Genomic DNA, 23,477 nt, shown 5'->3' on the forward strand with positions numbered 1-23,477 from the left:
AGGAAAGTGTTTGTGCTTCAGGGAGAGGCAGGTGCTCGGCCGGTCTGGCATGGTGTTGGGGGCATGGGGAAGTGAGGTCTATCCGAAACTTAACCTGACAAGATGCCCTGGGTAGTCAAACAGAAATGCCTTAACGTCTGTTGGTGGGTTTGGAGACTTTTTGGTGTGGAATTGTTGAGTTGTAATATTCATGCAGTAAGTGCACTGAGGCTTGGGACTGATTTGCATTACGATTGCCTGGGTTTTCGCCTTTCCTCTTGAAAAATAGTACTGATTACCAGTGGGCTTATCGAATTAAGAATTGTTTTGCCCTCCTACGCCTCGCTGATTCTTTTTCCCGCTGCCTTTTTTCAAGCCTGCATGCCGTTTCCAGTTTCGCCGGCGGGCCTTGCTGCGGAGAGAGGGAGGCTCAGCGGCCCGGGCGTGAGGAGGCGAACGGCTCGGGGATCTGGAAACGGCGAAAAGGGCGCCTCAGGAACTCCTCGATTTGCCCTCCGGTGACGAAACGAGCGGCATTTAACACCTCGTTCCCGTAACCCTTTCCTCGCCGCCCGCTCCGGGAGGCGGAGCAGAGCGAGGAGAGCGGGCGGGGCGGACGCGGCGCCATCCCAGCAGCGCCCGTGCGGCGCGGCGCTGCGGGCGCTGCCCGGCAGGGGGCGCTGTAGCCGCCTGCGCCGCTCCGGCGCTGCACTGCGAGGAGCCCCCGCGTGTCCGCCATATTGGCGCCCGCGCCGCAGCCGCCGCGCGTTGTTCCTCCATCTCCTGCCGGCGCGGCCGCCCGGAGCCGAGCGCGGGAGGGAGGGAAGGAGAGAGGGAAGGGAACGCCGGCGCCGCCGGGCGGGAAGCGGGGCGAGGAGGAGACGGAAACGACCGGGGCCCGCGTCCCCCCGCGCCCGCCCCCTGCGCCACCCGCCATGGAGAGGAGGCCGGGCGGCCCCTGAGCGAGGAGCGCACGCACGCACGGACCGAGACTTGCCCCCGCCCGGCCCGGCCCGGCGCGGCCGCCATCAGCGGAGAGAAGCCGCCCGGCTCCCGCCTCCGCCGCGACATGGAGGCTGTGAAAGCCTTTAACAGCGAGGTGTGTAACCCCCTGCCGGCGGCCTCCCCTCCTCGGGGCCGGGGAGCGGGCGGGGCTCCGGGCCTGGCGCATTCCCTGCCCCCTCCTCGCAGTGGGGAAGCTGCGGGATGTGGGGCAGCTCCGGGAGGCCCAGGGGTGCGGGAGCGCTCCCGCAGGCCGGCCCGGGGCTCCCCCCCGTCGGGCGGGAAAGGGCCGTTGTCGCCGTCCCTGGGAAGCGGGAGGGTGGGGAGGGTAATGGAGACATCCCCCTCCCCCCCAGCTTCTTCCGCCGTGAAGCTGGGGGCGGCTGAAGGGGAAGAATAGATCTGGCGGCGGGCTGGAGGAAGAGGAGGATGCGTGAGGAGACCGAGGAAGAGGAGGAGAAGGAGGTCTCTTCCCTGCGCCTGGCCTGCGCTGGGGCGGGTGATGCCCGGCCAACTTCAGCCAGCGGCCGAGGAGGCTGCGCTGGGCGGCGGGGGGGGTCCAGGCTGGCCGGGCACGGGGACTGTGCCCTTCCACGCCTTCACTCGTCGCTCCTGCCGCCCTCTTCCTCCTCGCGTGTGTCCGAACCTCGCCAGCGCGCACTTTTAACACCTCTTGCTGCTAAGCTTTAAATCTGGGTAAAGGAATACAAAGGCATTGGAGGTTCGTCTCCGTGTTTGAGTCGTATATTCGCAGTGGTCGGGATGGAGTCAGACATTCCCTACATGCTGCACAGAGCTCAGATCCTGCACTGAAGCACTGTGCAGAGAGCAGGCTATGGAACCCAAGAACACATACATACATACATATAGGCTGAGGTGTTCATATTGCACCTGGCTTCTCTTTTGTGCTGAGAGCCAATGTTTATTTTATTGCAAGATGGTTCTTGTGGCAACTCTTTGTTTCTGTCATTATGAAAGTATCATTTGTATTTTGAAGTTAATGTACGAGCAAGAAAAACAAATACATATTTTTCTTACCAAGTCATACATTTTACAAAGTAGTTTTTAACTTATGTTGACCTTAGATAGTATCGTCATTCGTTACAATGTATACTTCTAGAGACTGCTCTCATGCTGAAGCTCCCAGTTGCTCTCTCGCTAGTCCCAGCAGGGATGTAGTACAGTTTGAATAGTTTTAAGTAATGCTGTTTCATTTGACCTGTGGTGGAACAGTGTGGCGACCATGTAGTTGTTTCTACGAACACAGTAAGATAGATTTATAAAATGAGCAGGTACTCTCCAGTAACACTTGTACAGCTCTAACTTAGAGTGCAGTTCTAGATGTTGCACTTTATGCAATTTGAATTCTTAAGTAGAATAATAAGCACATTGTGGCCACTAGAAGAAAATAAACACTATAAAATTTTATTCCAATGTTATTACTTGATTGGCACATTTGCTGTATTGTTATGCAGAGAAAAGGAAGAATCTGGTCACAAAACCAGAAGACCATAAGTTGTTCAGAACATTTTCCTGCTATATACCTATCAGTAGGAGCAGAAGTCTTCCTCTTCATGTTGAAAAACAGCTTCTGAGTGACCTGCTGAGCACTTGGGTATAAGTACTGTAAAAATAAGTCTGAGACTTAAGGTGGCAGCTGTGCTGAAGAGGAGAGCTTTAGATTATGCCTTAAGTTTTCTAAATGCTTAAAAATGGTAGACAGTAGGTTCTTGGAAAAGGAAATGCAGATCTGACAGTGTCATTTTAACCAACTTATCTGCTATGGTATAAATAGACAGTATGTCTGATTTGACCTCTGTATTTGAATGCTGGGCTACAATGATGGGAAGGTTTTAAAGATGCCATGACTAAACAAACCCTGATCCTGGAAGTAAATGGTACCAGACTTGCTACAGTTAAAGAATCCCATGTGTCATTGCTAGCCACTCTTAACACCTCTGTACCCAGTGCAGAACTGAACTTAAATTTAACTTTCTGTCATTTTCTCTGGTTGAATTTGCCTATACACACTTTGCAATTTAGAACTGTGAAATGATCACTAAATATGTGAATTAGCTAAAGTGTATGAGTCTATTTATTGCTGTTCTTAAATAGTTTTGATTAATTTACAAAATATTGGTTGTAAATATTACTTGTAAAGTCCTGTTCTTTGTTTATATTATGTTTTAAGGTCATGTTAAACTCCAGAACTGACGTCTGAGTCCTGTTTTAGGGTTTTTTGGCTTAAAATAGATGTAAATTAAATTTAGCAGCAGATGGGACAGAGTAAATTGTATAAAAACTTTTACCATACTTTTTCTTATGCAGTTTGCATTCAGTTAATGATTTTACAACAGTTTATGTAACTTACTGGTGAAGACCAGATGATGCCTTAGAAGGAGAATTTCAATACATGTAAACACTCAAGTTTGCAGGTTGATTTTTTTGTTTGGTTTTTTTAAAGGAAAGAGTTGTGTTTGGATTCTGCAGTGAAGCTAAAATAAAGGCAGCTATCCATCTAGGGAGTACAGCTAACTCCAGAATTGTACGTGAGCTGAGCAATATCTTGTATTGTGACTATCCTACATGGCAGTCAGGATTGAAGTGCTTAGAATGGGCTTGTCATTAATTTGATTAGAAAGAAGAATTCCAAAGTTTATTTGAACAGTAATAATGGATGCTATTGTGGAAAGCTGTTCAATGTCTGGTAGTACTGTCTGTGCTGTACCGTGTACATATAAAATTAGCCCTAACATTTTAAGTCTTGGGAAAGGTAAATTTAAAGCTGAGAAATAGTCAAGCTCCTAAATAAAACATGCTCAGGATTGTTTTCATGTAATGGTTGACATTTTACTATTTGATTAAAACTGCTTGGCAACTGGAAATTGGAATAATATATGACTGACTTAGTGTAGAGTTGAGGTAATTGGCAATGTTTTGTACCACAGAGTTTATCATTTGCTACAGTTGGCACCACCAAGGCTTACCACTGCAGAGCCACTTTCCTCCAGGCCTCAGTTTAGGCCCTGAGATTTTTCAGAAAAGCACAAAATCATATTCAAGAACAGGTCCTGACAGAAGAAAATGAGTCAAGTATTTAAAATTCTCTATATGTTCTATAACGCGTATTTTGTTAAAGAGGACTTGAAATGGACTGGAGGCAAGCATGTGTATCGTCACAGTTAAAGTGCTTAGATGACAGTGATTTAATTGCAGAAGTATATAATTAAAATTCAGTATTTGTTACATTTGTTCAGTGTTAAAGTCCTGTTGTCATCATCAACTCTAGCTGGCCATTGTCATGTTGCTTTCAGGTACTTGTCTTGAAGTTAATTTTGAGTGGAGCTATACTCCACAGAGTTTTCTTGCTATACTTGACCTTTTTGCAGTGGCAAGCCAAATTATTTTTCACTTTGTAATATCAAGACTGTGTGGAAAAAGAAGAGCAATGGATGTTTTAATTCTAAAACACATTTAATTATTTTAAAATTTATTTCTGTGTGAACATGTAGAATAAATATAAATAGTTTTGAAGTCAAATAGTCACAGGATTGTAATTTATTTTAGGGGGAATGGAGATCACAAATTCATTTTTAAGTGCAATACAAACTGAATATTTGAAGTTGTGCTTTGTTTAGCCACACTAACTGCATCTGTAAGAATTAAATAATAGGAATCTTGAAAAGACAGAGCAAACTCAACTTAGATATTTATTTCTTTTAAAAAGTAGTAGTTCAATGATCTGGTTCAATTAAACATAGCATTTCTAATAATTTAAAGTTTGTCAATATCTTTACTCACATACAGGCACATATCTCATCATATATGAGCTTCATCAAGTCTTGCTGTTCACGATGTTTACTGATGTTTTTGGTTTTGCATTCTCTTTAAAAAAAACTCAAAAATAGCTCTTGCATAAGCTGTGCATGCTTTGGTCAAATAATTGAATATTGTTTTCATTTTGAGTAGCTGAGACTGGTACTTGTATCCTTGATTTACAGCCATTTAGAAGGTCAGTAGTGGTAAAACCTACTCAGGAGAGTTAGATAGCATATCTAGATTTGGAATTTACATTGTTGAATCCAGTGCACAATAGTTGTTATCGTCCAGTGCCACAAATTTCAGCTGTATTTGTATTTGTCAGGCAATGCAGTATATTATGGCATTGGAGAGGCAATTGAGAAAAGGACAATTATATATTTTTTAAAAGAGTAACACAGAATAAGGCAGAGTTGGTCCCTTGAAACTCAGGAACAAGAAAGTCGTGTCTTCTGATTCCTTTCACAAACGCCTTGTGTGCTTGTATGAAAAGCTCAGATTCTCTTGTCTGTGCAGTTGGGTGCTGATACTTTCATACAAGGGAATTGAATAGAAAACTGAAGTGTCATCATGGAGACCTGGAATATCTGCCATCTTAAAGTGGGATGCACATAAAGTGCTGTAAGGTTAAGGTAGTGATTACGATTTGTTTAAAGAGTGGTGTGAGTTGCTGTGTCTTTTCTAGGGTGTGAGAGTCATAATTAAAACTTCTGCAGCATTGCTAGGTTGGTGTTGAGCCGTTATTGACAATTAAAATGGTTCTCTTTGCATAGTTCATCATAAAATACACTGAGCTTCTGGTGTGCATTATGCTTTTGAGCGTCAAGTAAGATGATGCATAAAGTGGCTGTTGTTGCTTTTGGGTTCACTTGTCATTCTGAAATTGATCAGAGCTAGAGATGTGGCAGACACTGATCATTTACTGGTAATGCTGTTGTCTCTATACTTCATTTGTGCTTCATTTTATGTTGTCCACCTTTATCCTGACAATTCTTTGGAGGGTGTATTTTGAGAGTCAGTGAGGAACAGTTCAGTGGCCTACAATTTCAGAAATGTGACCCTTGGAAATGACCCACATTTTAAATACTGAACATTGGAGTATGGGTGCATAAAAATACAGAAGGCTAAACTAAATATTCTATTTCAGACTACCTTATTTAAATGGCGTATTCTAAGTCAATGAGGTGGGTTTTTCATGAAAGAATGCCAGTTGATGCTAAAAAATGCTAAATGGTATGCCTCATGGAGATGCTAAATAGAGATTGATGCTGAATAGCTGGGGGAAGTGGGGAAAAAAGGGATTCTCTATAAAATGAGCAGCCAGGGCTTTGATTAGTAAAAGTAGATACTAACAGTTATATTGAGAAACAGTGAGAAGACACATAAGCTACTACCTGTCAAGATATTTTTCTTGGATTCTGCTGCATGTTTCATGTTGGCTGAAGCACCTGAAACATCTGCAGGGTTTTTTCCTAGCTGCTGTGACAATGGCACAACCTCTATCTGTTTTGTCTGTCACTATATTTTAGAGTACTGCCTTCTTTCATATCCTCTGCTGTTCAAAGGACTCTGCAGCTGTGATAAGTTTAAAACTTCCTTCTTTTTTGTTTATCTGCTGCCTCATTTATAGTCAGATACTTGTAAATTCTATTGTAACAAATTGGGATACGAACTTGTGGTTTACTTTTGTCTCTTGTCAGAAGAAAAAGTGATAGTGCATCTGCAGACGAAAAGTTGTTTCTGTGTTTCATTATTAACCTCTGGGGTGGATGTGAAAAATGTCTTCCATTTTAGTTGGCTGTATAATCCTGTAGTGTTTCTCAAAAAAAAAAAAAAAAAAAAAAAAGCATGGATATTTACACGAATTCCCTTCTGATGCAACAAAATATGTTGCAAACTAACAAGAATTTGTTAGTTTCCTGTTTACTGTCAGGAGCATTAGGAGCAGCGTCAGTGAAATGTAAGTATTTTACTCTGTTGTTTCCCAGCAAGAATTGAACTTTGCTGGCTCTCAATGATTTTTTTAAGAGTGTAGGGAAAGTTCTTTTCTCTTCAAGATACAGTAAATATTAAATTGATGTTCACCTGGTTAAATGTCTCCATGGTGCTGAATAAATATTTACAGTTTTAATATCACACTTTCAAAGACTGATCCGACCTTTGATTTTCATTAGCCACAGAAACTTGACTTCTGGTCTTGTAAAGGACATGCTCATGCAAGTGTGTGTTAAAGGCCCGAAATGTTAGGGTTTGGTTTTATTTTGGTGCATGTCTTGCTCTAGAACCTAATTTCTTTAGTGAAACAGTATAGGACAGACATTGATAGGTTTTCAGTCTTAGATACATAGACTTTAAATTTGTTCTTAAACCGTGATCTAGATCAGATCCTTGTGAGCCTGGAGCGGTTGAGTAGATCTCCAGATGCTGCAAATTCTCTGGAGTTGTAACTGGATAGTTACAAGTACTGATCCTACTTGCTACTCATTTAGAGAGCAGCAAGCCATTTTGCAGTTTAAAACAAATGCCCTTCTGAACTCTTACAGCTTCAGATCCTTTGATTGTCATCTGCTTACCAAGACTATACCTGGGGCTACAGTCTTTGACGGAGTACTTAAAATTATCTTAACAAGTCTTGTTTGAATATGCCACTATTCGAGCTGTGCCCCATCCTTGGAAGTGTTACAGGCTAAGTTGGATGGGACTTAAATCAACTTGGGCTAGTGGAAAGTGTCCCTGCCCATAGCAGGGAGGTTGGAACTGGATGACCTTTAAATTCTCTTCCAACCCAAACCATTCTGTGACCAACAGTGTGTTTTCCTATGGCAGTTGTAGAAGTGGAGTCTGGTAATCCAGATGGCTTTCTTATGGGAAAAAAGCCATTCAGAACAGAACTTTTTGGTAAGGCAGGTTAAAAAATACTTTAAGGTACTTAAGTTACTCCCATGTTTTTTCACTTAGGAGGAGGTCTTCTATTTTCTTGTCTGTGAAATGAATTCATCATTTTACCTCTGGACAGCCACCAAAGAAATTCATCCCGGGTGGCTCCTTCAGCCTTGGTTACAGCCCACATTCATGGCTCACTGGTGTAATTCCATTGTGAGGCCCAGGACAGAGGTGCATAATTGGCTGTTCATATGTGTAGTCAGAGTTCAGTGACCTTGGCTTTGAAAGTTCAAAAAACAACTTCTGAAAAAAGTTCCAAACAATATTAGTCCTTGTTCCTGTTTGGAACTTTTTGTAAGTTGTATGTGTATTTCTGTTCTTCAATTTTTTCAGTTCTTTGGAGCTACCTTCTGCAGTATTTCTCAGGAGCACTGACACAGCAGTGGTTGGGTAGGTAATTTTATTAACCTTATTCAGGAGTTGCTTCTTCACTTTAGAGTACATGTTCTTTGAGGCAAAAACACAATGTCCAGTTACTGCTGTACTAGTACTTATTTTACCTGTTCTTGCCATATGTACTGATCAAAAGGAGACATTTTTATAAGTAGAATTTAAAATGTTAACATTTGGAGGAAATAAGAAGAAATTAGTGCATTGTCACCGTGACCCTCTCTCTATCAGATTTACCCCTACTAGAAGTGCATATTTCTTGTAATAACCTGCTGTTTCTGCTGTTAGGCTTTTGGGAAGTGAGCTGGCATTTGTACAAAGGTGATTACTATGGATATACAACAACTTATTTTGCTTCCACGTCTTTTTGCCAGAGTTTGCCTACATAACTTAGCTGGTTTTACTGGGTACAGTCTTTGATTGTATGAGGTTTTTCTTTTCTCCTGTCCCTGGTTATATGAGTGGGTGGCTGATGCTTTGACATTCAGAAATATAATGCATGTGTTTAGTTTACTAAACTACACGTGTGGAAAATGAGGCTTGGCACCTTTGTTAATGTGTCTGCTGTTGATAGTTTTGAGGGTTGGCAGAGAGTGTTCTGGTTCCCATTTAAAATGAAGGCACAAAAGAAGATGTGCCCCAAAGAAGGGTGGTAGAGCTAAGATCCAGGAGCAAGGAATGGTGGTTTGGGTGGATGATGGCTGAGCAGTAAAAAGTGGAGGGTAGCAACACCTGAGAGGTTGAAGCCACCTATTTTGTAGCCTTGAGCTTCTTTATTATAAGATACTGTTTATAACATTAGTTTTGAAAGATTGAAGTAAATAGTGCTTTATAAAAAATTATAACAGCTGAACAAGGTGCACTGCCTTTATGCAAGGAGGTGAATAGCTGTCTTATGTATTTGAATTGAAATTTATTATTGAAATAGCATGCATTTTTGGGAAAGGTAATTTAGAAGATCCATCATCTTGAGTGGTTCAGTCTAGAGCTCAGTGTTTCCAAATAATTAGTTTAGAGTTGAGTGCTGAAGGTTTCCATACTTTTTTTTTTTTGTTCTCCATCTTCAGTATTTATTAGTTACTTTCAAAATCCTAAGTAGAATTAATTATGTGCATTCTTTGCTTTCCACCCCTATTATTCTATCGTTTGTTTTTTCCGCAAAGTGCAAAATACTGTAAATTGCTCTCACTATAAAACTCTTGGTTTAAAAGTGTTGGCCTTGTAGCAGGACTTTAAGGAGCTCTCAGTGCATAATTTAGAAATCAGTATGATAGATAAAAATATGATTCTAATATTTTGCTAGTGATGTGATTGCAGTTTTAAAAAGAGAAATATTCATACTTATAAATGTTTTTGGCTTTTTCGTAGGGTAAGAGCTTAGAATATATTAAGCAGATTGTTGGAAACCTGTGGAAAGACCTGACCAAATCAAATCAAATCAAATCAGACTCTTTCAGAATACCAAATCTCCCATATGTATTAAAAACCACAGCTGGTTCATATGAAAATTAATAGCTTCAGATAACATGTTGATCTTCAGAACTTGTTACTAGATGTGTAGTAGTAACCACTTGCTGCTTAATTTTCACAAGAGTGAAGTGGAGCACTTAAGCACTTAACAGGAAATGAAGACCATTTATATGACAAGTGTATTGGTTGGAGAAATTCAATCCACTACAAACTGGATTACATTTAAAAAAAATTTGAATCATTATCTTTCATTGTGAATGCAGGGGTTTCAAACTATATCCAAGGAGATATTTTGAAATCAACACAACAAGACAGATTTTGTCATGAGTTCTAAAAACAGTTGGCAGAGAAAATGTGTGAGTCTGATTTTCAAAATGTTTAAGATCTGTTCCTATATTTCATATCTCAGAATTGTAGAGGTATGATTGTAGTTAGATTTCTCTGAGGCTTTTAACTGCATTGTGCCATACTTTACCAAACTAGTGCATTACAACAAGGACAGAGGGTACTTCTCCAGTGTGAGCAGCCCCCAGGCTCACATCTGGATATCTGTGAAGACTGACATTGTGGCAGAAGCTGATCCATTTTCCTCTTGATCTAGAATTAGCTATATAATAATGATAAAATGTTAGTGATGGAAATTAGCCATATGGCAGGAAAGATGAGAAAATTGCTTGAAGTGAAATGCTTCTGTTATTTTCCTTGTTTCCTTGTGTGATACTCTTACCTGGATTTTTTGTCAATCCTTCCTTTCTGTGATTGGGAGTTCAGGCATTGGTGAAGTGCTCACTCTCACCTACCTATTTCATTTGGTCCATTTTGGTCTTTCTAAGCTTTTTGTTCCCATGCAGCAAACACCCCAAGTTACTCTGAAGATAAAAAGGGGAATTGTGTTTGATGACTTAAAAATGGCTAAGAGCAAGTGGAGCATGTTCTAGAGACTATATGAAGTAAGCATCTGTTTTGCAGTTGTGTGGAGTTCAGGAAAGTGGAGCCAAATCCAAGTAGTTTCTTTACATTCCGGTTTTATGTTCATATTTGTACAAAGCAGACTGTACTAAGAGTACTTTGAAGCTTTCTTTGAAAGGAGTAATGGTGAGGGTTTAAAGAAAATTGTAAATGGGCTGGTAGGTCAGAAATGTAAAAACTAAAATGGAATTTTGTCATTCCATCTCAAATTGTTTAGATTCAGTAAACTTGAAAGTCATAATTGTGTTTTCTTAAGACAAAAGAAGTAGGAGAAGCACTAGACAAGTGCAGCAGTGGTAACACCTGACTTCATGTGCTGGTGTCTGATGGGCTGAGGGACTGCTGTGTTACCTTTGCATCCTACTTCACTTAGTTGCCTGTGTAGTACCTGGCATGAATATTTAAATGCCCTCTTTAAACATAAATAGTGTATAATGCAGCTGATGTGTAGGGAGAGGCTGAGTTTTTGCCATGAGTGTTGTTGGTTGCTTTAAAAATTTTTTTAAGAACATGCACTTAGATATCAAGAAAATGCACTATTTTTTAATGTTTCCTAATTAAAACCATGTGTCATGCACTTTGTTTATGAAAACAGTTGTATTAAGGGAGTTGCTGTTGTCCTGGAACCCACTTGTTCTGTACTTTTTTAATGTTGAATTTTGGCAGTTCATCGTGGTTGGTAACTGAAAGAATAGAATTTTTTGCTTTTTTTACAAACTTAAATACCGTATGCTGAAAGGAATATCTGCCATTCTGGTCATCCTGCATGCACATGTACGGTATATATTTTAACATTTACATTCAGCACTGAGGGTAACAAAGTGCTGACAGGTTTTGAATAACAGTTCTCACAGGTAGGTCCTACTCAGCATCAAGTTAAAATCCTACTCACTGAGAGATCAGGGCATGCACTTTGAGTAACTTTGCCAAGAAATTTAATTTCAGGAAAGTGTATAAAATGTAACCTAATAGAAATTTGTTGATAAGTGTCTTTTTTTTTTAGCAATAAATAACAATACTCTTTTCTTGTTCTCTACTGTGTGTTGATATTAATATTTAGTAAGCAATTCAGTGACTATTTCTGTATTTCCAATTGGATTTTATTTATTTTAATGCTATTGAAATATGAAATAAATTAAACTGATTTATTAAGATAGTATGTATTTGGCTTGACTTCTAAGTATTTATTTTGGGTTTTCTGCATTGAAATTGCAGATACTTGTTAGTATGTATCATGTCTGGTTAGTGTCATGTCATTACTTGATGTCTTTTTAATGTTGTATCCTGGTAGCAGGCAGAGAAAAGTTCAAAAATATTTCTGTAGAGGGATTTGTAACTGATATCCCTCACACTGGTCGTTATCTCATGCTTAAGAGATGGGCTGAGTCCTGGTGTATCAGCATCAAAATGTTTATTCCCTTAGCTGCTGTATCAGTGTTGCAGAGATTTGTCTCTGTGAATATCTGTTCCTTTGTATCTCATGAGACTAGAGTTGTTCACATCTTTCAAGCCTTTTAAAATTATATGGCAAAATTATATGAAAAATTATTTCCTAGCTGCTCTTCTTGTCTTTATAGGATGTGGCAGAGGTATAAAAAAAGGGATATATTATTTATGAAGCTTTTAAAATTTTAATAAAATTAGTACTGCTTTCTCTTTTTTAATCAAAATTTTGGTACAGGAACAGCTGTCTGGCTCTTTTGCCTATTGAATAAGAGCACTGAAAGATGTTGGAATTAAGTGCTGGGCTTTGTAGAAGTGCAGTGTGCCATTGCTTCCACGGATGTGTGTAGTAACTTGCTGTGTAAGCGACTGCCCATCCTCGGGGGATGAAAGCTCACGTGCATGATGTCTGGTCTTCACTTGAGAAGCTTTAGGCTGTAGCTTAGCAGCCTGTAGTACTGCCTTGTAAACTACAGCTGTGTGCAGTAGAGTTTGCTTTTTATGGGTATTTACAGTAGATTTCACTTTTAAGTACTTCTTTCGTTACGATTGTAATGATAAAAATATTGTTTGTGATAGTGAGTGATGAAAATTTGAAATGTGCTGATAAATTCCCTGACTTTCAGTAGGGCTACTCCTGAAGACTACTTTTCTTAACAGAATTAAAGAGAAAAATATAGAGCAGAAATTCACTGCTTTATTTATAGCATCAACCTGATCTTTTGCATTTCCCTCCAAACCCAACATGTACTTTTTATAGCTCATTAGATCTTCGAGCAAGTCTGTATTTTTTCCCCCAAAATTTGGAAAGAAGATTTGGTTTATTTAAAATTATATTGGGGAAAATGAGTATTAACAATGCTGTTGACCTTTATGTACACTGGAATATTGCCTTGTATGGAGTGCCTTAGCTCTCCCATCATTACTTTTTGCTGTACAAATAATTGTACTGTTTTATCAGATAGAGGAAAATACAGAATTGTGAATATAATTAACTGGCTTTAATTGCTGGCCTGGTCCTGATACACAGATGTGCATTTCTGTAGGAAAGAGATAGTCTTAGAAACCACTTCTAGCACTATTACTTTGATCATATTAAGAATTCTAATGCTGTCTGTGTAATAAGCTGTTATGTGCTTTACATGGACATTTGGCTGTCATCTGATTCTTACTTTGCAAGAACATGACCCTAGGAATTGCTTTCATTGAGACAAGATTAGGATTTGTAGCATGTATATCTTTGTCTACTCACTTTGTCCCTGAGGTGCCGTTCCAGATTGAGGTCTTCCCTGTAAGGTTTTCCTGTGATTTATATTAAGCATTTAATTAAACATGCATATTTCTATCAAAGATTTATTGATTGTCCCCCACCTAATTATGAAAATGCCACCGTGTGTAGGACATGGTTGGATGGAATCATCATACAGGAAACCAGTGAAACAACTTCCCCCCACAAATACACTGTAAATTTTATCTGGTGTTTTCTTTAGCTTAAATGGGTCGAGAGGATTAATGTTAATTTTTATTTTGTAGTTTCCTGTATTGTTGGCAGTGTATTTCGAGCTGAGCGTGTTCAGTCATCTAGAATGCTTGAGGCAGGCAGAATAGTCTTGTCCACAGGTTCCTAGTATAAAGTGATCATTAAACGTTCATTGACATTGAAATCAAATGTATGCTGCTGTTAAGTGTGCTGTCTTGAAAAAAACACTGGTATTTTTTATAGCAACTTGAAAGTATTCTCTTAACTTTGGCTATGCTTTTTCTCCTAGAGGAAAATAAAATTATTCCCAAAAGGTCATACAGGAATCATGCATTAATGCTCTTTCTGACTTAATTATTTAACACTTGTTTTTTCAAAACCTGGGCTAACAGTTTGAGAATGGTTTACCTTACCAGTCAGACTCCTTGTGACTTGGCACTGATTGTGTAACTCTTGCCTCATCCTCTCTTGTTCCCCCCCTCCCCATTCTGTAGAATTTTAGTCTTTGTTCCTTCCTTGTCCTTGTGTGATAATGCCATTTGCCATCTACATTTATACAGGAAATGTTTCAGCTTTAATTTTCTGAGTCATGTGCCATAGTTCAAGAACGGACAGTACAAAACAAAGCTTTGTATAAATTTTAATGTATATTTGCAGTTTTGTTGTTGTTTTTCTTTTTAATCAGGGTTTAACCTTTCAGTTTATTTTAAGTCACTCTACCTTGACTGAAGCAGCTTCTCCCAGATGTTGTGTTTGTGTTGTGGTGACTGCTTAGGAGAGTCTTTGTGTCAGAGTGACTCTTGGGTCAATACATAGGTCACTGGAGCAGTGCTCTTTTCTGGGCAAATATCAGGAGACTGTTTCTTCTCTCTAGATGGTAGGATAGATGGGAGATAAATTTTGGGTTGATTGAAATCAGCCTATTCTCTTTTCTGCTGTAAAATCAGTTACTAAATGAATAAGAAAAACAAATTGATCCATCAACTTGTAGGGTGGTTTTTAAATTAGGTTTTATTATGCATGTACATCATCAACAGGTGATAAATGTTCGTGTTTGGAGAGAAATTCTCAATGTATATTTTAAAAAGAGACTCCACACAATGTGGTGCTTTCCACAACAATGCCTCAGATTTCAACAGTAAATGTTTGTACTTACTGGGTTTTCATATACGAAATGGTGCAGATACTTTCACTCTGCAAATCTATAACATGAAACTTAGGAAGATAACTAGAAAAAACTGTTTTAGTTGGTATTCAAATATCTTTTAGTAGTAATCAGACATTTAAAGATACTGATCAGTTTTTGCCTTTGAGCAAATGTTTCATATGGGTTGATGTATATCCAGAAAAGCAGTAAGTGGCTAGTAAATGGAAGATTTTTTTTCATAATCATATGGTAGTTCAGCTTTAAAGTGTTATTTTTTAAGTTTACATATGGGTTTCTGTCTGTTCCCTTTCTTTGTTCTTCCAGCTTGTAAATGTGAACTAGTCTGTTTCAAAATGTCTGAAACTTATGGCTTTACCTGGCACTTGAAGATTACAGTGTTTCACTCTCGACCCTCTGAAATGAATTGTATTTCTACTGTGAAAAAAATGCAGCTGCTGCTTGATGTGATAAGGCTCGAACTTCATTTGCATAAGACCTTTTAAATAGAGAGCTACATTTTATACTATCATAGAGATAGCTGACTGTAATTTATACAGTTATTTAAAAGAGTGGGTTGCTTTCATTATGGTATCAGGGCACAGACTTAGCAAGCTCATGGTGACAGTTTAGGTTCTGAGTAAATTCCCTCTGAGGCATGCCAGAGCTGCCCTTACAGGCTAAGGAAAACCACACTGGGCAGTTTGGAACCTAATGCACCAACTGGACTCTTGCATATTCCTTGCTCATCTCATGTGGTGTGCTCCTTGGGTGAGGAATATCCTTCCCAATTGATCTTCAGTGCTGAGGTTGTATTGGCATATGCCTCTCCTTAGTAATCCTGTTCACCAGCTGAGGAACCTTTGTTCTTCACTTGAAAGCTTCTCCACAATTTTAGTTATCCCTGATGATTTCATGCCAGCTTTGGAGATTGTACAGTTGAGAGTGCCCTGTAGGTTATCACTGTTGCCTAAATAATGTAGATCCAAATGTCCATTTACTGCATTTACTACTGAGATTTTTCTGGTTTGCTCTTGATATCTTCAGTGCCATCTCTCATGGATCAGCAGATCTCTTTGCTGAATGGTGATAGCTTCAAGCTTCAAAGCCAGTGTCCACTACTTCCTGTGCATTTACTACTTGGTAGTGTCACCAATGTGCCTCTCCAACTTTTGAGAGTCTGACTTTGTCCTAGCCAGAATATAGAACCCACCCGCGTTCTGTTGGGACTTCCCTTTACCCTGCACCAAGTGACTGTTTGTTCAGATTGTTTGCTGGCTGTATTTAAGGAGTAATTGTTTGGGTCATTTGTCATGCAAGGGCCTGTTTAGAATAGCTTAGTTTCTTGGGAGCCCTTCGTGAGAGATCTTTGGTAAATGTGTTTTGGTAGTCCAGTTGATTTTATATCAGTGATTTCTCACTGTGCTTCTGGAGTCTTTCTGAGAAGAACAATATACTGAGATGTTGCCTTTCCTTACAACAGCTGCACAGAATTATCTGTGTGCCCACTAATACATTTCTTTGAAGTAATTTATGCTATTTTTTAACATTTAACCTAACTGATCCATTGTTTCCTAATTCTCCCCTTGAACTCTTGTCAGAAATTCATGTTGCTTTTCCTGTCTTTCAGAGCTATAAGTTTGAGACTGCTTTAAATGAGAATTCATGAATCATAGCTACCAAGTCTTGCATTCTGGAGTTCTGTTCTAATACTTTGTTATTTTTCACATTGTGAGCTTGTTAGTTACCGTATTGTAAACACACTTCAGGATGATTCTGGTGTGGGATCAGTTTTTCCTTAGTGTATAGATTAAAAAAAAAAAGAGGGTGTATGTATGTGTCTTTTTCTGTAGGGCTTTATCTCCTATGAGTGCTTTATCTCCTGTAAGTGCTGGTTGTCCAGGACAAGGACTTCAGTAGATTTGCAATTCCTTCCCTCTTCTGAAAAGCACTGATTTTCATGCTTTCTCCTGTTTGTTTCTCAAACTTGATTGCACTATCTTTTGCACATACATTGCCAGCCAGAGTTTATGGTCACTCCCACTCCTCCCCATGCCTTTGAATATTACTACTGATTTTCTCAAGTGTATCATTTTATTTCAGAGAGTTTCCTTGACTTTACTATTTAACCACATTGCCTTTTTTTTCCTGGTTTATTTAAAGACTTCTTTTATGTGAGGGCAAGCTTCTGCAAATGAGCATGAGTGTCTTAGAAAACTAAAACTCTGGTCTTAGAGAGCAAACTGGTTTAGCTAAACATCTCTAGGAGATGGCACAGGAAAAATTAAACTAGGATATAAGCACAGATTTTAAAAATAATGCATGTGTCTTTAATTCCTTATTCTTCAAATTCCAAATGTTTTAAATAATCATCTATTCTGGATGAAAAACTGAAGTTTTCATTATGAGAGAGGCAACAACCAAGTCTTGCTTCTCTGGTCAGCCTAGAATTAAGGAGACCAGTATGAAGTGGTGTCCTGCAGGTGTCCGCACTGGGATTGATATTATTTAATATCTTTTTTGATTACTTAGACAATGGGATTGAATGCAGCCTCAGCAGTGAGGTGCAATTGATGCACTTTTCAGAATGCAGTGTTTTATAGTAAATTTAAAGCTTCTTGAAGACAATTAAGGAAAAATAGTTTTTGAAGAAATTTTATTTCTTTTCTTGGTTTTTTTGCGGGTACTAAATTTGGGATCTGTGTGTTTTTAAAATGGCTGTTAAAATCTGTAACAGATGTAACCATTGTCCAAAAAGTCTCTCTCTGCAGAAGTACTGTTTTACTCTTTTTATTGATACCTTTCCACCACCACCTTTCCCCCTTGAATTATCAGTCCTTAATGCTAAATTTGCCTGTTTGCTACCTGGAATAAAGTATCAGGATGCTGGCAACAACCCACGTTGACCTGTTGGCTTTTGGCATATTCCTGATAAGCGGTGCTAGGATATCTGACTGCACGCAGCCGATGTCTCAGAGTCAGTTGTGTGCAACTCTTGCTTGTTTCCCAGCCATGTGTGGTGGCTTCCTTGATACTTTGAACTGCCTCATTAGGGCCCAGATTATTTCAGAGCTGATGGCCTGGTCAGGCCTGGTCCCTGTGAGTATCTGTGTGAGTCAGTGGTTCTCCCTCCTTACAGTTAGTTGTGTGTTTTGTAGGTAAAGGAGCTCCTGTGTCAATCCCATCTGGGACTGTTTTTAGATTGACAAGCTTGGCTTCTTGAATCTAGGCTGATTTCACATTTGCTCATGTACTTGTAAATTGCTTTTACTGATGAGTATTTTGGGCTTGAGAATGCTGACCAGGAATACCCAAAATGACTCTACTAAGAAACACCATACAAACAAAAAGTTTCTGGTACTATGGTGTTCCCAGAAGTAGTTTAGTTGTAGTTGCACAACATCCAGCCAAACAGTAGCCAGGATGAGTGATTACATTTTGGTAATTACCTGTGAGCAACTGGAAGCTGAACAGTGAGCTGCAAAACTCACTGTCTCCCACAGCACACTCCTGGAAAAGTGGGCAGCCCACAGCTTGGACAGGAGCACTCTTTGCTGGATTAGCAAATGGCTGGATGGCTGAGCCCAAGAGTAATGGTGAACGGTGCTGCCTCCAGCTGGTAGCCTGTCACCAGTGGTGTCCCTCAGGGGTCGGTGCTGGGGCCAGTTCTGTTCAGTATTTTTATTGATGGCATGGATGAGGGGATTGAGTCATCAGTAAATTTGCAGATGGCACTAAGCTGGGAGCGTGGGTTGATCTGTTGGAAGGTGGGAGGGCTCTGCAGAGAGACTTGGAATGGTTGGATGGATGGGCAGAGTTTAAGAGGATGAAGTTTAAGTCCAAGCGCCGAGTCCTGCATTTTGGCCACAATAACCCCCTGCAGTATTATAGGCTGGGGATGGTGTGGCTGGACAGTGCCCAGGCGGAAAAGGACATGGGGATGCTGGTCCACAGCTGGCTGGACATGAGCCAGCAGTGTGCCCAGGGGACCAAGAAGGCCACTGGCATCCTGGCCTGTGACAGGAATAGTGTGGCCAGCAGGACCAGGGTGGTCATCCCTGTTCTTGGCGCTGGTGAGGCCGCACTGTGAGTGCTGTGTTCTGTTCTGGGCCCCTCTGTTTAGGGAGGGCATTGAGACACTTCTTGAACATTTCCAGAGGAGGGCAGCGAGGCTGGTGAGGGACTTGGAACACGAGCCCTATGAGGAACAGCTGAGGGAGCTGGGGATGTTTAGCTTGGAGAAAAGGAGACTTGGGGTGGCCTTATCTCTCTCTACAACTCCCTGAAAGGTGGCTGTAGTCAGCTGGGGGTTGGTCTCTTTCACCAGGCAGCAACTGACAGAATCAGAGGACACAGTCTTAAGCTGCACCAAGGGTTGGATATTAGGAAAAATTTTTTTATCGAAAGAGTGATAAAGCACTGGAGTTGTCTGCCCAGGGAGGTGGTGGCATCACCATCACTGGATGTGTTTGAAAAAAGGCTGGATGTGGTACTTGGTGCCATGGTTTAGTTGTGTTAGGGCATGGGTTGGACTCGATGATCTTGAGGGTCTTTTCCAACCTTGTGATTCTGTGAAAACAGAAGAAACTGATTAGTGGCTTGGGTTTGTGTCTCTCTTCTCTCTTTTCCCTGTGGTGGTGAAGAGCATTCATATACCTACATTTTAAAAATGTATTGATTTTTGTCATGTGAGCAGCATGTAAATAATTCAGAATATTTTGCAACAGCAATTAGCATTAGCATTAGTGAGAAGTAGTAACAGTTATTTTAAAAGTGGATGTCTAGCTGTGAAGTGGTTATAATTTCACAGTTTTAATGGAGATCCTTTCAAGCTGAGAAGACAGACACTTATGCTTGGACAAACCTTTTTTGTTTCACTTTGTGTTTTGACAGCTACAGGAGGTTTTGGTTAAAACTGGTTTTGACAGGAAAGGATAGAAAAAAAGTATCTCATGTTTACAAGGAGAACAAATCCTTGTCTCTTGGAAACTCAATATGATGAAAGAATATCTACTTATTACCTTCAGCAATAAATTATTATAAGCAACTTGGGGAGCATGACCTAAATTTAAGATTGTCTAATCCTTTCCACTGTGTGATCCTGTTCAGTCTTACAGTTTGCTTTATTAAATATAAAAAATTCTGAACTATGTTTTCTGAGCTAGCAGTTTGCCACAAATTGAGAAAATATTAGGAAGTTAAAGATATTGTAAATATCTGTATGGATATTAATCTGGTTCATTATATTGCATTTCTCAAGCTCTATAGGAGAGGAGAAAGGGTTTTGGCTTTATTTCTGTTTCAATTACTGTTTTATGGAAAAACTGCAATTTTTCCTGTTTTTTAGAAAGGAAATAAAAATTTGGTTATGGATGATCATTCCTCTTATCAGAACTACATTTTTGAACTGAAATGCTTCTAAACATGTGTTGTAAACAAAAATAAAATATAAGTTAAGGATGTCCTTAAATCAGGTTTGGCACTTTGTCTCTGGTGTTTTTATGCCTGAAAGTAGCAAACATCAGCCAGTCCCTTCTCTTATAACACTTAGACCTGAGGGAGAAAATAACAGCATTTTGTTCAAAATCATATATTGTAGATAATCAGAGATTTTCACAACAAGTAAATAGCTTTGGGGAGGAGTTACTTCTAATTACAACCCATCAGTCATAGCTGTGAGTTTAGTTAAAGTTTCACTGTGCAGCAATTTGTGATGAATACCTGTCATGCTGGATTGTTTCTGCTGGGAGATGTATGTACCAGTCAAATGAGCAGAGTTAATACTGCATCCAGGGAGAGCATTGTTGCAAAACTACACTGCCTGTGTGCTCTGTTTTTTTTGCTGTTAGATATTAGTGGAGTTAAGATGCTCTGCTTGAAATTGAGAACACAGCTGGATTTTTGCTTAAACATTTGTAATACTTTCTATATGTTACTTTCCTGGGTTAATGCAGTGAATGAATGAAGTCTATTCTTTTTACAGTCTGTTTAAAGTGTCAAATTGCTACATGCTCATGCTCTCTGGGCTTGATATTGTTGTTGTTCGTTTGTTTAATGGAAAATGAAAAGACCAGATTCGGCAGGCATATGGTGATGAATATACTAAGTTAAGGTTTTGTTGTGCTTCCATAAAGGTAGTCAAGTATATCAGTGTCTTTGCCCTGGAAAACTTAGTAAGAGCTACTGTATTTGCATGTTTGAAGTATTTATTTTGTAACTTCACCTGAAATGCCTCCAGTATTTAGTGCTGGTGAAGCTAGGTGTATATATAGGGATCATTGCAAAGAAGAACCTGCTCTCCTTTAAGCATTTTGAATCTTACATTATATGTTATTGACCTTTTTTTTTTTCTTAAATTGGAATGTCTTTTCTTGCTTAATACATAACATCCACTGAAAATTAGAAATTATATTTTCTTGTGGAAAAATAATGTATTCTGCTTACAATTCTGCAGATTGTATTTCTAATAGTGTTTTTTTTTCTTGCAGTTGTACTCGCTAAATGATTATAAGCCACCCATTTCTAAAGCTAAAATGACACAGATCACCAAGGCAGCAATCAAGGCTATAAAGGTATGAAACCAGTTATCTTCTTTTGTCCTCTTTTACATTTCTCATGTGTGTCAAAATAATTTTGTGAAATAGTCTAAAGAATTTGCTTCAGAACTTTCCACCTCCCTTGTGCTTACAATTTCCAAGTTACGTTCATATGCGATATCCAGGAATACAGCAGAAGGCTGAAAGTGGTGTGTGACTTTCATTTGCTGGTTGTCATATGTGAGAAAGAATTATACCAATTTATCTCCATCTGAATTCCATCAGATCTGAAAGACAGGGCTTTTTCCTTAGTTTACAAAGGAAACACTGACATGCCTGTTAACAGATGAATAAATAGAAAATTACAATTCACCCTTCCTTCTCCTCTCTCTCCCTCCCTCCCCAAAATTTATGCATGCCTTTGGATCAATACAACTGTTCATTTTTCTGAATTCCTAGCATGCCTTTTCATGGATATTATTCATAGATTTCAGTTTTCTTGTTGCTCGGATACAAATTTTCTTTAAGTTCAAGTTTTAGTACACTCATTAAAGATTATTCCTGCCACAAAGTAAAACTAATTGCTAAACAACAGCACAGCAGAAAAAGTCACTGAAAAATGGTGAAGGAAGTATGCCACTAGTGTTAAGCATTAAAACAAATAGAAACTCAGTGAGGGCTGGAGAGGTAGAAAAGAGGATAGACCAAACTTATGCTTTTCCTATCTGCATTCCTTTGCTGACAATGCAGATATGTTTTCAGATAATGAAATCCATATTGGTGTTTTGTGTAATTGGGAAAGGGTAATTTGATGGCTGAAGAGTGAAATTCAGTGGTTTTCTTAAGTATGTCTGTAAGTTAAAGCCTGTGTGTTGCTATAGAATGGAAATGCTGAAAACTTGTATTGAACTTAAGCAGTAAATCATAACAGATGGTTCTATTAATTAAACAATTAAATTATGCCCAAATGTTTTATTATGTACTCAACTTGGAAATCCTACTTCCTCTCTTACCATTTCAATGATAGCATTTAATTGTGCAAGTGGTTATTACAATTATTGACACGATTTAGAGCCATTGTGATTATATGTGAGATTAAAAAAACAACTCCATTAAAGACAGGCAAATGTTAAAGAAAAAGTAGCAGTCGATGCTATAAATTAATGAAATGCAGAGAAGTTGTATTTTTAGTAACATTAGGTGAACATCTTCAGTCATGTACAGTAAAATAACCATGTGTTTTGGTGGAACAATTAGATTATTCTCCTTGGTGTCAATAAATACGCATGCTATTTAAGAAATCCAGTGTAAAAAACCTTCGAGAAAAAGAAGAAACACTCTTTTATAGGCTATTAAGTATTTTAAGGAAGTTTGCATGTTCAGCTGTAGATATTGGATTGCTATCTAATAATCCAAAGTTTCTGCTTCTGGTTTTGCTATCAATGTAGCAACATACTTGAACAGGTATATGTGTCTTCATATTTTCTCTATTGAAATACTATTGTATTTTTCAGTTCTACAAGCATGTTGTACAGAGTGTTGAGAAGTTCATTCAAAAGGTAAGTCAGTCAAGTGGGGGTTTAGGTTCACATATAGAATAATATTAGTTAGCACTTACTAGTTCATCTCCATTTTTAGTGTCATTCAGTTTCTGCTAATAATTGGCAGCAGATCATAACTCATGATACAGAATGACAAATACTTTGTTCTCATTTTGTCCTTTGATCTGAATCACTGTGAGTACTGTTTTAGGACGGCTTCTGTGTGTATTTATTTAATGTTAAAAGAGACTGTCAGTGAACAGCTAAGAGCAAAACAATTGACAGATGTTTGGCTGGTGACAGTTGCTTTTGCTTTTCTGCCAGGTTTTCCCATTGATTTTAAAGCTGAAGGGAAGATGACCTTCAGCCTCATCTTTTTTGTAGCAGGAGATGTAGCATTTCAATTGGTGGTTCTTGCTAGTAAATTAAAACAAAAAAATTTATATGGCTAGATTAGAATTACTTTTTGGGAAGATGGTAGTATCAATTTAATGATTCTTTCCAGCAAAGAAATTTATAGCACTTTCTTTTCTTGCACCAGTTAATTATTTTTGGGTAAAACTGCATTTTACTTCCAGTTGGAAATGCATGGATTCAAATTTGTGAGTCTTCTTTGCTTATCTGTGCTGTACCTGATTGTTCAGTTGGTCATTTTGGTACTGAATTTCTTCACTCTTTGTAAATAGCAGTAAATTATTACCAAATTGAAATTTAGTTTTGACAAGCTAGAGAAGTTAGGCTGTTAATGTTGCAATTTTGGA

General features: G+C 39.0%; 1 protein-coding gene across 2 annotated transcripts in view; it reads left to right on the top strand.

The window, feature by feature from the left end:
- Positions 1–737: 737 nt before the first annotated feature.
- Positions 738–23,477, top strand: part of SCAF8 (SR-related CTD associated factor 8) — a 152,481-nt gene continuing 129,741 nt past the window's right edge. For both annotated transcript variants that reach the window (XM_063151335.1, XM_063151334.1), the window contains exons 1-3: positions 738–1,078; positions 21,128–21,211; positions 22,690–22,734. In XM_063151335.1, coding sequence (XP_063007405.1) covers positions 1,049–1,078; positions 21,128–21,211; positions 22,690–22,734 — 159 coding nt within the window. In that variant the 5' untranslated portion in view covers positions 738–1,048. The remainder of the gene's footprint in view (positions 1,079–21,127; positions 21,212–22,689; positions 22,735–23,477) is intronic.

The sequence above is a fragment of the Melospiza melodia genome, chromosome 3 (assembly GCF_035770615.1).
Source record: "Melospiza melodia melodia isolate bMelMel2 chromosome 3, bMelMel2.pri, whole genome shotgun sequence".
Lineage (NCBI taxonomy): Eukaryota > Metazoa > Chordata > Aves > Passeriformes > Passerellidae > Melospiza > Melospiza melodia.